Source organism: Catharus ustulatus, chromosome 20 (assembly GCF_009819885.2).
Source record: "Catharus ustulatus isolate bCatUst1 chromosome 20, bCatUst1.pri.v2, whole genome shotgun sequence".
NCBI lineage: Eukaryota > Metazoa > Chordata > Aves > Passeriformes > Turdidae > Catharus > Catharus ustulatus.
In genome coordinates, this window is record NC_046240.1 from 45715 (window position 1) to 61313 (window position 15599).

General features: G+C 42.3%; 1 protein-coding gene across 8 annotated transcripts in view; it reads left to right on the forward strand.

Annotated features, from left to right (window-relative positions):
* The window catches only part of LOC117005174 (protoheme IX farnesyltransferase, mitochondrial), a 181686-nt gene that overhangs the window by 45708 nt on the left and 120379 nt on the right, over positions 1-15599 (forward strand). For 7 of the 8 annotated variants that reach the window (XM_033076551.2, XM_033076555.2, XM_033076559.2 and 4 more), the window contains one exon: positions 11921-12006. The exons of the other annotated variant lie outside the window; for it this stretch is intronic. In XM_033076551.2, the coding sequence (XP_032932442.1) occupies positions 11975-12006 (32 nt within the window). In that variant the 5' untranslated portion in view covers positions 11921-11974. The remainder of the gene's footprint in view (positions 1-11920; positions 12007-15599) is intronic. 8 annotated transcript variants of the gene reach the window in all.

Consider the following 15599-nt stretch of genomic DNA (forward strand, 5'->3'; position numbering starts at 1 on the left):
GAAGAGAGCAGAGGGATAAGTGGAAAGTAATTTATCAGATCTGCAGGGAAACAAAGTTCATCAGGATTTCCTCACAGTTGCAAAGACAGCAGCAATATACTTAAATGTGGTTAAATTACACACTCGTTTTTCTCACTTAGGTTGTGATTCTGGAAAACATCTTGGAAAAGAATTTCAGTATGTGCTGATGCTTAAACCTGGTTGTGAACCCCATGCAGACTGGTGAAACTCAAGCATATGCTTTACTCGTAAGGGTGGATCCACTCAAGTGCTGTCCTTATTAGGGCTGGTGTTTAAGTGGCTCCTTGAGCTAGAGCCTCCAGCTTTGAAAGGGCTCTCCTATTCTTTGGGTGAAATGCAGAGAGAGCTAACCAAATACTCACTTGTTTTCTATAGCACTGACCAGAACCAGCTCAAGTGCCTGGGCAGCAGACATATGCAGGAAAATTGACTCTGATCATCCCTAGGGTCATTTAAATAAAACACAAATTTCAGTGGAGTCAAGTGTTCAGTGAAGCCAAGTGCTTTTCAACTCCCATGGTGTCAAAACAATTAGCAGATCACAGCAGCACTGATTCAGTGGTGCTCCAAGAAAAGCATCTGGCCAACATATGGAAATTTAACACAAGCACCGAATAACCTCCTCCTCACACCGTCAGCTGCCTGCAGGACAGCACAGTTTGTATGATTCTTATATCAAAGGACAGGTTATGCAATTCAACCTTATGAAAAGACATCACTGCAGAATCCCAATTACATATTTATATCATGAACTTGCTTTCCATACATTACCCCTGTTAGAATTCAGAGAATATAAAATATCCTGAGTTGGAAGGAGCCCAAGTGGATCATTGAATCAAATTTATTTAGCAAGTTGGGGATTTCTATTTAGATTAGATATTTGGAAGAAATTCTCCCCTGTGGGGGAGCCCTGGCACAGGTTGCCCAGAGAAGCTGTGGCTGCCTCATCCCTGGAAGTGTTCAAGGCCAGGTTGGATGGGACTTGGACCAACCTGAAATAGTGGATGGTGTCCCTGCCCATGCCATGGGTTGGAATGAGGTGACGTTTCTAAATCCAAGACCTTCTGTCCATTTGCTATTGGTTACATCCCTATCCTACCTTGAAAATTCCAGAAAGCATTATTAGGTACTAAAACAATTAGCACTCTTGCTGGCTCGTGAATGACATAATGGCTGTCAGATTGGGAAAACGCTGTAACACAATAATGAGCCTGATCATTTAAAAGGCACAGGCAGGGAAGCAGTCTCTGTGTGGATGCCAGGTAGCTTTGACATGGTTATGCATCTGACATTATCATATGGGAACAGGGAGAAAAAGGGGATGTAGATGATGCTTAGTTTCTTTTAGGCTCTTTTGTTAGAGAGGACTACAAATCCTGATGGTAGGATGGTTGGTGTGTTTCCAATTAATGTGCTTGTCCCCTTCAGTGAAACTACCATGGGTTCATCAAAGAGATCAAAGGACCCCAGTGCTGCTACACAGGGGAGCTACCCCAGAGTTCCCTGTGTTTCCAGCGAAAGGTATCAGACAGGGTAAATGGCAGCATCAAGTACACTCTGTGTATGGCTCTGTGAATACTATTCCCTCACAATGAAAGGCAAAATGTGTCTCATCTACTTTGGTGTAGTGTATATTTCTTCTGATACTTGAATTATGTTCTAGCACGTGTGGAGCAAACTATGCACACCTTGCATCAACTGCTGGTTACTTGCTATGTTGTTCCCATCTCCAAATGGGATGAAAGGCTGCAAGTGACCTCCAGCATCTCCCATCAAGCCACTTATGAAAAAGGCCAACCAGAGATCAAATCTTGTCAGATACACCGTAAAAAGCTGAGTTGCAAATGCTTGCCTACCAGGAATAGGACACAGATGGATTTTTAGTTGATTATAAAAGTCCCATTCAGTCAGAAATGAATTTCATTAATCAAATGCATTTTTTACATAGCTTCAGACCTGGCTGAAAATGTTCTTTATTTCATTATTGGCATTTATTAACACAGCTATTAGCTATGTTAATGCAATGCCAGTGGTATTTTCATTGACCTCTAACAGACAGTTCTTGTGTATACCACATAGCAAACATGACGAGAAGGAATTTGACACAACCAACCCTTCATTTGGAATCAATGTGGGATCCAAAACAAACCTCTGGTGATCCCAGCATCCCTGCCCAAGGAGCCAGGCATTCTACAAATAAATACTGAATTGCAAATCTGTGGCTAGTTGAGAACAAATCTGCTTCACTGGAAGTGGAAGAGAAAGCAGAGTTCAAGGCTACTACTGAATTGGTGGCCAAATGCCAGTATCATTCACTTTAGGGCAGTACAAAATAATTCATTTGATAGGCTGACCCTCTAGGTTGGGAAAATAAAGCCATAAAACTATCCTCTAAGTCTTGCAACAGTGGTTCCATGCCCAGTTGAATGGCAGCCATCTCTCTCTATAGGTTATTCACTCATGCAGAACCTGTGCAGGACCTAAGCAACACTTCCAAAATCCTGTTGCTATTCAGTGTCGTTGGCGGGTTGTATTTCCACACCTCTTTCCTGCATACTTCCTAGAGCTCCTCATTGACAGTCCACAAGCTTCCTTGCTCACTTTCTCCATTTACATATTTTGCTTCACTCAGATGCTTTTCAGACTGCTTTGGGTTTCGATTTTTTGCTTCCTCCTTCCCCATACTGTGACCTGCCCCATATCAGCAGCATGTGCCCAGTAGCTGCAGCTCACTAGCAGCAAATGAACTAGGTCATAAAACATGCATGGGCAAGAAAGTCATTACAAGATCATATGCCAAAACATTTCAGATCTGGATTTTTTTTTTAAAGCCACAGTTGCAAGCACATATGCAGTGCTTTATTTGCATGTAATTGCTATTTTTGTCCCACTTGTTGTTGTCCTTGTGGTAGGACATCTGTAGTCTTACTAACTGTCATCCCATGGCTTTGGCATCTCTCAAGAGCATCCTGCATCATGCAACTCTTGTTGTCTCTGGTATGCTCTGTGATCCTTCAGTGTTCACTGAGTTTTGGATCAATCACTGGCACCAATCTGTCCTATTTCAAGGCCTTTGTTTGACTCATTCATCATCAATTCAATAAGGTGATGCCTTAGAGATGGTGCATGGTGTGCTGGAAAAAACACTGACATTGCAATTGGAACACCTACCTACATAAGAGCACTGGCTTGGGTACCCAAATCTTGTAGGTACCTAAGTCTGGTCTTGTAGGACCCAGGTAAATAATTTAATCTTTCCCTTCACATAAATTTGTTAGCACATGAACACTGCACATATTCCTGAAGGGTCACTGAAGGGAAAGTGAGTTTGGGTTTTGCTGGTGCTCATTGTCAGGCCCTTTGCTACTTAGGCCTTCCTCTCTAATATCCAAATAAAAAAATATTGGCATTATTTTCTTTCATCTAAATTGTCCATTTAACTTTAACATGGACAGACCTTTCAAGCCTTGGTTCAGTACCTTGCTGAAAGGTGCCATGTATAGCTATTGAGGTAACTTCAACATGAGCAACACTGTTTTTTTCCACATCACCTTCTGTGCAGATACCTTACATGTGTTAGAGGCATGAGCTGGGGAGAAGACTTGATATTCCCATGTTAGAGATCGGAAAATTTGGGGTGCTTGAAGAGATTTCCTCTGTATCAGCCATGAGGTGCCTGTGGCCATCAGAAATAGGACCAGAATAATTTATAGGACTAAGAAATATTTCTTTACTGGTAGTGTAGTCAAACCCTGGAACAGGCTTCCCAGACAGCTGGGAGATGCTCCAAGCCTGTAAGTGTTAAAGAGACATTTGGATAATGCCATTAATAATATTCTTTAACTTTTGGTCAACCTTGCATGTTCACGCAGTTGGATTTGATGAACACTGAATGTCCCTTCCAACTGTAAAGGCATTCTATTCTATTCTATTCTATTCTATTCTATTCTATTCTATTCTATTCTATTCTATTCTATTCTATTCTATTCTAGTCTAGTCTAGTCTAGTCTAGTCTAGTCTAGTCTATTCACCATTTTTTATTTCCTCACCTCCAAAATCCTCCTTCTGTCTTGTGCAGCAGTGCCAGACATTCCCAGTGTTATGTTATCCTGGCAGCAGAGTGTTGGTTTGTCTCTCATAGACCCTTTCAAATGATTTTTAGTTTTCCCTCTGAGCTTCTTTCTTTGAGGTCTGCTCTTGCCTTATCAAGTAGTTAATTCCTACAGTGCCTTTCCCTCTTGAAAATGTCTTGAACTACTTCAGAGGGTACTCTAGGGTGACACAGGAGCCAACCCTGCTGTTTGGACAGCTGGTACCCACAGGTGAGTGACAGCAGCACTTTGCAGTACCCAACACTCCCACGTTTGAAGCTCTATGATGGCACATTGCTGTTGGTTCCTGCAAGACAGGCACAGGGATGGTTGGGCACAAATCTCTCCTGAGCCTTTTGGGATGTGCGCTTGAACAAGGACCCTATCTTCCTTCCATCCCATGCCAGGCCCTTGTGCCTTTGTTGATGCCCTGTCACATGCCACTAACGCCCAAAGAATCCATTCCTATGCAGCTCCCTGGGTCTGCTGTTCTGATTTTATCATTACACCTCTGAAATATCCTCCAGATTTTGACATTCTCACTCTTCTCTACAGTTCTCTCCTGCTTCTATTTCTACCTTTACAGCTGAAGGTTTTGCTGTTAATTTTTTGTGGGCAGCAGGACAGATTTATCCCTAACAGAAGGTGTCTGTTCCTGATCTGTCCTTAGGGCTCCTCTGTGTCCTGCCTGTATTCAGGTCTTTACTTTGCTGTTTTCCAGAAGTGCAAATGTTACTGTGTTGGATCAGACGAGAATCTGTCTAGCCTGAGCAACCTGTCTGTCACTGAAGGCTTTGGAGTTGCAAGAAACCCCAAAAGTCTACATTTACAGGCCAGCATCTCCCATCCCCCCAGTCTTGCTGATAATAACACATTTGGTGGCTCTGTCCTGCTGCACTGCCATTTATTACTCTGCAGTTCGCACTGGCTCTCATTCCATTTTAAATTCTAACCCTTGGATACTACAGATGCAGTACTTCTCTGAAAAGATTTACTACTAATCTCTCTGGTGTCTGTGACAAAGGATGGTTTCTCAGCATTACCTCAAATGTTTAAATATTAATGAGGGAAGAGTTTGGTATCTGGTAAAGGCTGTCTGCTAGCACTGGAGATGGACTTAATGATTTCTGTGCCTTCTCTACTGCAAAATGAATATCTTACACAGGAGAGATTAGGCAGACCTGAAACCTTTAATAAAATATGGCCTCTATTTCTAGAGATGTATTTAAAGTAATTTAATCCTTTAATGTTTTATGAAATAGCAAAGCTTTCAGTGAATCTATTTAGAATGGTCTCTAAGCACTGCAGTAGGGTTTTTTTTTTTGACCCAGCTCCCATTTGTAATGTGCTCACTCTTTATATCATGTTTATATATATATATAATTTTTTTCCATCTAGATGCCTGTTTGAAATGAATGCCTATAAAAGGTGCATGGTTGATAGTGTGACACACCACGAGTTTGGAAATGGGCTGCCTGTGGGAATCTTAAATCTCCACTTATGAGCTGAAACAAGCATCCTGGTTTTCCTGTACTCTTGGCACCAGTGATCCCACCGAGCCCCATCTCTGCCAGTGTCACCTTGTACTAGGATACAGTTGCTGTGGGCACAGACATCTTTGAAGAGAGACTGGTCACCACCAGACAGTGCTTGGTGACCACTCTCAGCCTGAGTCAGTACCCAGAATGGTCCATAGGAGAGTCTGGAGGTCTTTCCTGAGTATCTGTATTGGTTTCCCTGGTTAGGGATGAGGACAAAGCTGCTGTTACTGAAAACTCCGAACACTTCATCTCTTTGTACCCAGTGTTCAAAAGGGGGAAGGCAAGGTAAAATAAACTCTACGTTCCTTCCAGCATCTCCCTGCTGACCCTACAGTCAAGACATGCTTTTGGTGCCACTGGGCTTCCACTGACTCTCCTACAGTGTAATATGCCAGTAAAGTGGATCTTGCCCCTTGGGGAACACTGGTAACCTGTTTATGAACAGAATATAAACATTTTAGACACTCACATAGAAAATTATGGCTCTGAAATGTCTCAACAAGCAAAGATGGGTCTGGAGCAGAGAAGCTGCTGAAGATAACAGAGAAGCCCTCCTTGCCACAGGCATGATCAGCTCCATATCAACCACCTTCCTACTCACAGGTCTCAATAATCTCAAGGCTGTGGCAGGAGAGCAGAGAGAACACTGGTGAGAAGGATGCTTACCTAAGCTCTCTGAACTCACTGCAGGGAGGTCATGGCTTTTTAATTTAAGGGTTTTCCTTGTTGCAGCTGGGGTCCTGGTACAGTTTTCAACTGCAGAAGTGGAAAGCCCCATGCTTTAGGACAGGGAATAGGAGGGGAAGGCATTTCCCTAGCAGGGATTAGGGATAGGAGAGGTAAGAATGAGGTACTCACCCAGGAGATGGTTTGACCTCTCCCTCAAGGAGGCAGGGGCTGTGTTGTCCCCACAGTGCAGAGGGGTCCTGCATGGACACCCAGGGATCCATGGAATGACCTCTGACAAAACACTGACTGTAGCTCTACTGTGTATCACCAGGGGCTGCCTGTCCTCAGCCCTGAATTAAACCCTCCTCACCCCTCTGCCCACGCAATACTGGGCTAGATGGACATCTGTGAATAAATGATCTTTTAGTTAATGGGCAATTCTCAAAAAAGCCCTATAAAAGCTCTGTGGCTTCAACTGTGCTCTCAGAATTCAAACATTTCTTCATAGGAAAGAAATATAATGTGCCCAAAAACCTACGTGAAGGATGGGGAATCTCCCATTTTCCCGCAGCAGGTCGGGAACATGGCAGATTAAGTTCAGTTCCCACAACTGCCAGGTTACAATCTGAATTTTTTTTCTCCCACAGAAGAACTCCAACAAGCAGACCATTTATACATGTTCAGGCAAGCTCCATCCATCCCATCAGTGGCACCAGTTCCATTTAGTGCAAACTATTTACCTGGTCACTGGACAAGGGTCAAAAGGGTGAGACTGACCCTGAGGATCTCATGTTTTGGACTGCCCTGGGAGGGGGTTACAAAGCACATGCTCCCCCTGAGACACAGGACACATGAGCTAGGGCTGCTCACATTCCTTGTGAGCAGTCCCAACCCTCAAGATGCTGGTAAACCAATTCTCTGTTTCCCACACTCCTTTGAAGCCAGATTTGCATTTCACTTGCTTTTGTTACAGTGCCTAAAATGAGCTTTTTTCCCCTAGAGGTATGTGAACAGAGCATCGCACAGTCACACATTTTTAGGGGATTGGCTGAGAAGAGCAAGTTATAAATTCAGGCTTTGGTTACCTCCAGCCAAGAGCTTGGTTTTGAGTGCTAGGAGCTGGAGCTGCGCCTGTGTGTAGTTGTATGAACATGTACAGCACTGGGTTTCAGTCCTAGAAAGAAGTGAGGTCCCCCTTGCACATGAATTGGTCAAATCTTCAGTCTTTTCCCCCAAAAGAAGCACAAAATCACAGAATAGTTTGGGTTGGCAGGGAGAGTAAAGATCATCTTGTTCCAAACCCTCTGATATGGACAAGGACACCTACCACTAGTCCTGGTTGCTCCAAGTTCTGTCTTCTAACCTGGCCTTGGGACATTTTCAGGGAGGGATAGGGCAGCCATAGCCGCTCTGGGCAACCTGTGTCAGGGCCTCACCTCCCTCGCAGGGAAGAACTTCTTCCTAATACTCATTTAAATTTCTCCTCTTTAGTTTAAAACTGTTTTCTCTTGCCCTATCACTAAAGCACAAGTGACATCTGATCTGCAAACACAGATGACTTTTAAAAAAGAGCAGGCCCTGCCAGTAACACCACTCTTGTTTCTATAATTTGTGGTAACATCTTAGGATAAAAATATTTATTTGCAGGTAAGCTTATAGAGAACTGCTTTACATAGGCACAGGTCTTTCAGGCCAGCTATGACATAGTCTGTGTGTTGTAAACACCAGGGCAGTGGGTTAGCAGCTCTCCTCATAAAATGAGCTTAAAGCCTTTCCCTGTTGCTATGATTTTAATTTCCCCATATAGAGGCTGGTGAGACCAAAGGCAACCTGCATATAGAAACTTTTAATTAAACTACTAATACAGAGTCGAGCCATTTCGTGTGGAGGTTTAAATAGTCTGTGGAAGAAGTGATGAGTTGTGGGAGAGGAAGGCAGCAGCCTAGTTTCCAGACCTGGAATTTGTCCATTCATCAGTCATCCCAGGACTTGTAGAAGATCCAATTGCATATTAATAACACTGGCCATTCCTCATTAGAAACCAGTTATGAAAAGTTCTTTAAAAGAGAATTAATTAATCTTGTTTCTTCCCCCCCACCATCCCCACCCCTCCTCACCCCTTTGCTGTGGATTTTTATCAATCCTAGTGAGAATTTTTTGGGAAATTGTTTTGGAATGGCTATTTTTCAGGGGAGGAAATTTCTTTCTGTTAGAAATTCAGTTCAGTCTTTTTTAAAACGAGTATCTAAAGTCAGGGTCCCAAACTTACAATCTAATTTGCAAGCTGAACAAAAGGACATCAAAGGAGCTCAGGAAGTCCAAATATCACCCAGTTCTTGATGTGCATTACCATGAACTCTGGAGTTCCCTATTTTTATCGCTCCAGTTTAGCCTTGACAATGCAACAAACCATTGATAAATGGCTCCAGCCAGATTTTCTGAATTTTCTTTGTGACACTGACTCTATACTGTAGAGACAGTATATCAGGTTACCGCCTGGGGTTGATGCTGTTTTACTTTATCTTCCTTATGCAGGTACAAATGGATCCATCAACCCTAAGGAACTACAGGGTGTATTTGCAGGGAAATCTTTCACACACCTTCTCATACCCTTGCAAATGACTGTGACAGGCTTTACAGTGGTGGCTTTTCTTCACTGCAGCTCTACTGACCTCAGCAAAAGTGTCTTATAACTTACATTATGGAGATCAGACCCAGCCTAAATTCACTGGCATTTTTGTGCCCGTGTTAGTTCTCATGCTCATCCAAGGGGATATGAATCCTCCTTGTACATGAGGACCTCAGAGAATCAGATACTCCCCACATCAGGGGTTTGCGTAAAGAGCACTTTCTGAGACTTCTGAATTCATATCTGTTTTATACTGGGCTGCAATGGAAGCTTTCCTAACACTTTGTATGAAAGTGGGAGGCATCTTCATCTCAACCTACTCTACAGTGGGGAAGCAGGAGTGCTCCCTCTCTGCCAAGCCAGGAGGCAGAACCCTTTCTCTATCTCCCATAGAAGCACCACCATAAAAAATTCTCACTCACAAAGACATGGAAGAAATCAAATGTTGCACACAGTCACTGTCTGCCAGTGCTGGCTCGTGGTCATGGGCATTCATGTGGGGATATGCCATGAGAGACTGTGAGCGCTGCATCAGCACATGCCTATTGCTGGGAGGTACTGAACCATTATGTACCACTCTTTGTTGCTGTTCATAGTAAAAAAAAAAAAAAAAGTGCATGATTTTAATGACTAGTTGCTGCTCCTGGAAAAAAAAAAGGAAACATTTAATTTTCTCTTGTAAGTGTGTGCTTGTAGCACACTCAGCCCATCTGGTCACACAGTCACATGTTTGAACCCATTTTAACTCAGCTAAGAAACAGCATTCTCTTCCTTCTGGACCAGGTACTAATATACTCTGGCTCTGGCTTGCAACTTATCTTTGCATAGTAAAGAGAAATTCAGCAGCTATCAGTTTACTACTGGGATTTCTGAGTAGCCACAAGACGCCCTGGCCTAATAGAAGGTCATCATGCTGAAAGGCCATTTGTTTAGGAAGGGATAAAATAACTCAACAGGATGAGGAGTGGATCCAGAACAGGAATCCAAAACTTTAGCAAACTGAAACCTTGCTGGAATTTCAGAAATTCACAAAGCAGAAACAAAAGGCTGCATCTGCCATGCATGCTGGCAGAGGGGGAGCACAGGCAGCTTGTGACATGCGCTAGCTGCATGTGGGTCAAAGGGCTCTGCAGCTCCTCTGTGACCCAGGCCAACTCACCTAGGGAGGATTAACAAAGGCAATGCCATGAACTCAACTCTGTGTGAGAGGTCAGTCATTAGAGGTGATTTTGAACTCCCTCACAAGTCCCCTCTTGCTTTACCTCGGTATATTGGGAAAAAGACATTTCCCTTTTGGCTTATGTATAGCTGTAACTACTTTGGGACGGGGACTGTCTCCTCCTATGTCTGTGCCACACACTGCAGATATGGGCCACCATAAGGTCCATAAGGACTGAACTAAATAACAAGATGGCTAATTAATACTAAATGACTGTATTGGTTACAATTCTGTGATAGAGGTGTAGGAGAATTAGATTTCAGACAGGTGATTTAAGAATTCTGGTGAGCACTGTGTGCTGGGAAGTATAAACTTTTCAAAACAAAGGTGAGTGACGGTCCAGAAGAAAGTAGGTCAGATGGAGAGTTGTCTGCTAGCCCAAAGCCCCGCAAGGGGAAGGGACTGCACTTCCAGCAGCCATTCCATTACCATCCTTAGGGAAATTTTTATGTGGAAAGAGGAAAATACAATAGCTAAGGAGCAGCAAAAAAAAAAGATATGGTGGGGAAGTTGAAAATAGCACAGTTTTCTGGCAAGAGGAAGGAATGGATGCTGAAGCAAGCATGTACCTTGCCAAGGAGGGGAGTAAGAGTCGAAATGAGGGATGCAGAAGTCCAGACTGGCTCTTTAAAATGCTGTTTATTGTATCCAAATGATACAGCAATTCATGGGTTGTGGGTGACAAGAGCCCAGCCCGCAGCCTTTGCAGCCACAGCTGTGGGTTCGTCTGAAGCCAACTCTAGTTCTGATTACAATGAATGATATACTTTTCATTGTAGAGCATCTTAATACATGGCAACCAATCAATACCTTTACTATTACCTATAGCCTATCACAACTACTGACATTACCATATTCATGTTACTATTTTCCCATCACAAAAAGTTAGTATGTTACAGTTTAAGCTAGAAGTTGTTTTTCAGTTTTCTTGCAGTGGAAAATTCTGAGATCTCTACTCACAACATGGCATTTTTGTTTGTCTGTGAAAATCTTTTTGTTTGGTAAAAACGTCTTTTTTTTGAGGTGGATTTATGCTTTGCTCAGAGTCATAAAAGTCCCTTCCAACTCACTTGCTATTTGCCTTCTTAGTTAACCAGTAAAACTGGCTCAGCAGTTCTTTTCTATATCAAAACTTGCTATCATTTCTATTCCTTTTTCAAATTCTGCATTCAAAGATCTTTCTGTTATACATACATATCTGTGAGACCTTCTTGTCAAATCCTTATCCTTTGCAAAAGGGAAGGTTTTCAGGGAGATGGCAAGGGCAACCAGGTGAGTGACTGCTCTGGAGGCATCAGGAAGGTTTTTAGAAAAATATTATGGGAACACAAAAGACAAGAGAAAAAAAAGGAGAAAGATTAAATTAGTGGTGACTCTGAAATGGTTGAGCAACTGAACTCTCTTGTTAAAAATCAGTTTTTAACAAGAAAAATAAGGGAAAGCAGTATTCTACAATGAATTTGGAACTCCCCTTCTGGAAGCTTGGCACCTTGCAATCCTCTCTCTCTTAAAAAGTTAAAAGAAAGCTTGATTAAACTCCTTGTAGAACAAATCAGAAAGGTTTCTCTTCCCTACCCAGCTGTAAGGATCTGTTGTTCTGCCTTGATGCCGTTTCCTGAGTGTGCTTTGCACCCATGCTTATGCAGGACAGTGAGCCTGCATTTGTACCCTGCAGTGGGGACCTCTAAGGCCCTTTTTCGTGGTAGGGTGCATTAGCTCTAACACTTTGTTCCTCTTTGAAATTCCTCAGAAACCCATCTGAGTCTCCTCCCTGAAACAGCAATTTCCGTATTGCCATGGGGAAATGGTATCACCATCCCAGGAAGCGTTCAAAAGGTATGTGGATGTGGCACTTGGGGGTAGTGGTTTAGTGGCATTTATGGTGGTGCTGAAGTAATGGTTGGACTTGATGATCTTCAGATCTTTTCCAAACTAAATAATTCTGTGATTATGGAGGTGATGGGCTGGACTGTTTTTAGTTGGAATAGGGATTGTTTCACTTTCCTGGCAATGCAGATATTTGAGACTATCTCCTGAGCTGGCTAATTAAGAACTCCTTATCTTCACAATCCCCATCTCTCCAGGTCTCATAGGCATTTTGTGTTTGCAAAGCATGTATTAAACTGACTCTTGTACTCTGCATCCATCTCTACACTAAAACGCATACTTGGCAAGAGTGTTTTCATGAGCTAAATTATTATTTCTTACAGGTCAAAGCCCACCATGATGTTTATAAAAACAAAAATGATGGGCCTCTAGAGGTTTCAGTGATGTACTGTGACAACATCACAGTCAGGGTGGTGGGCTCCCGCCACCATTGCAAGGAGCAGAGTCAGACCCTTACTGGGGTCTCCTCTCTTACCATCCCCTCCTTCAGCTCCCTCTGATTGATGTGCGCAGCCCCTGGAAAAACCTCACTAAAGGTGGAGGAAACCTGTCTTCTGTGCTTGGGCTCCTGTGTTTTGTGTCTGAAGTAATTTAATGTAAATAGTCCTTTCTCTGTGCCCTTGGTCCCCATCTGTAAAGAGGTAATAACAGACAGCACTTCTCTCTTCCCTTGGTTTTATCTGCTTGATTTTACTTATCTGTGACTTGGGCTGCATCGTGCACTGTATTTATAGAGTACGTAATTCCATGTGATCTTGATCTCAGCTAGCAAGCTTAATTCAGCTAATATATAGTAATAATAAAAAACGCCCTGGTCAAAGTCAGAACATTCCCTCCCCGACACAGCCCACAGACACCAGACTTGAATTTGCAGTGCATTTAGAGAGTACTGAAATGTATTATAAAACACTGTCATGAAATAGACCAAAATAAATTAAGAGGGTTGTTTTTTATTATATAGGAAGGGAAAGTTTATGATAAAAAGCAAAATTTATAGAGTTTTTTTAAAAGAACATTTATGGGGATTTTAAAAACCCACAAAGCTTCCTTAATGCTGTAGTGATGAAGGTGTCTTAAGGGACTAAGTTATGCAGTAGCCAAATTAAGGTCAGGTTGCTAAAGTTGCTAATGTTAATGATGCAACTCCTTCAAGTTTCTCCATGAAACAAAATCAGGCTTAAACTTGACTTTTGCAGAAATAGCAAATAATTGGTTGGTAAATACCAAATTCAAGCCTTCTGGATGGCATGGAAAATTACAAAGGTCTCCTGAAGGTGAATATGTGAACCAAAAAGGGTTCATATAAATATAAATGTCATGTTTGAAAACAGGGCTGGTTAATAAGTGGTGATGGTCACACTGGTTTCTCTAAGTCTCGATATTCGGTATTTGGTGCAAATTAATGGAAAATAGTTTTTCCTTTATAAGAACCTTCGTCTTTGTTGTTCCACCTCTGACCTGTGTGACTGCCCACTGTGAAGTGTGGCTGTCCCCTTTCTGTTTCTTTCTCATAGGTTTAGATAGGGCAACTCAGTGATTATTAGTTCTTGAAACCAAGGTAGTTACACATATGGGAAATGGTCTAATGAGCAAAGCACTGAGGGTTCTTCATGCTATTTTGGGTGAGTCTGAGCTTAATTTCCCTCTCTGTGTGACCAGGCTGATCACATTGAACTCAGAGCTCTGAGACAAATGTGCTATGTCAGTTTTTGTGTTGCACAAAAACCAATCTCTCCACATCGACAGGTACCACATCATGTTGTGCTCACACACAAGTTCAGTTGTTTTCAGTAGGCTTATCTCTTTCCAGTTTTAATGGACACTAAATCTGGGTGCATCCAGGCTCCAATTTTCTCCAAATGACCAACAAACTTTGAATATATTTCTTTCATCTTTTCTGTATTCTTTTTCCTCCGTCTTGCACTTTGAAGGAAAAGAGGATACTTTTGATATCTTCAGTAGCTTCCTATACTGCTGTCCACTTTTCAGCCCGAACATTTTTTATATTTTATGCTACTCAGTGCACAGGCTGGAAACCAATAGGATGAAAACTTTGTGATTCCTCACTGATGAGGTAGGGCCCATCAGGTCCCTCCTTTCAGAATGTGGATAGTGATTAATTTTGAGAAAACAGCTCTCAAGAATCAATTTTGCAGGCTCTTCTTTTGTTTCAGTGACCCACAAAAATACCATCCCCTTCTTCAGATGGGGATTTGGTGAGACCCCTTTAACAGAACAAGACCTAGACACTCCATATTGCTTCTCATGGCACAAAAAGCAGTATTTAACACTTTATAGGTATAAGAATTATTAGAAGTTTAATTAGAATTATAAGTTCCTTATAAGAATATTTAAATTATGGACTGGTAGGCCAGGCAGAGAAGAAATGTCAACCTTGATCAGTGAATGAAAACATTCAGCTGCAGTTACTGTCTTACATTTCTTTCTGCTTGGTCAGGCCAAGCAAAGCTGATGCTAATCAGTTGAGAAAACTACAAATGTTTTGAAATACTGTGGATTAAGAAAAGTGCATGATTTGGGCAGACATGAAATATTGTGCATAGATATAAATAAATATTATTCCCAGCTCAGCCTCTGGCTCATCTCCAACATGCCACAAATTCATCACAACCCGAATGGGGTTGTGTGTTAACAAATGCCTGACAGACTATGAAAACTTCCTGGCGGATGCACGTGCTGTACTTGACCAACTACTGTTTGCCAAAATTAACCCTTGGAATATGACAGCACTGAGTGGAGCCAGCCCAGGGAAAATAAAGCTGAATTTGGTGTGTGCTAAGGCTTGTCTCTCTGGGGCTGTTCAGGAGATGAAGGTGAGTATGAGTTACATTGAGCTTGTTTCAATGTTGATATAATAACTGTCATAATAAAATAAAGAGCCCTAGGTGGAAAAGAGCTCTTAACCTGATCAGAACAGCCTACATTGTTACCTGCAGAGCAGCAGGGACAGATCTGATAGCTAAAACTTGACTTTTAAAAACAGTGCTGAATTACGGATGATCTCAAAATGGCTTCTCTGTAGGTTGTCTCTTTCATCTCTTTTGATTTTTAATAGCCCATTATGAATCACTTTGATAGATTCATAAATGTTATCCTTTCTCCAGGATATTTGCTACGGTTGTCAGCTGCTGAGGCTAATGTGAGCATGGTTAGTTGGGCTGGGATGTGAGAGCTTCAAAAAATGACTGCTTGGCTGAATGATTTCAAACAACTCTGCCCTAAACATCCATAAATAAGGAGAATATGTATTCTGCTTTTCTGTAACGAGGAAATCCTCAGCTTCCTTTCTTTAAGCTGAGGAGGGTGTGCTGGACCTGGTTTGTCTCTCCAGATGATGTACTCGATGGGTTCCATTTAGAGTCAGTAGTATTGCCACATATTTTTGAGGAGCAGGAAGCCTCTGAATGATATAACTTGCCTGGCACCTAAATGCCCTCCCCTGTGGAGGGGTTTCTGCACAGTCTGACAACATCTTCCATGAAGGTCGACAACAACTCTGCTTCCTGGAGCAGGGCTGCTCA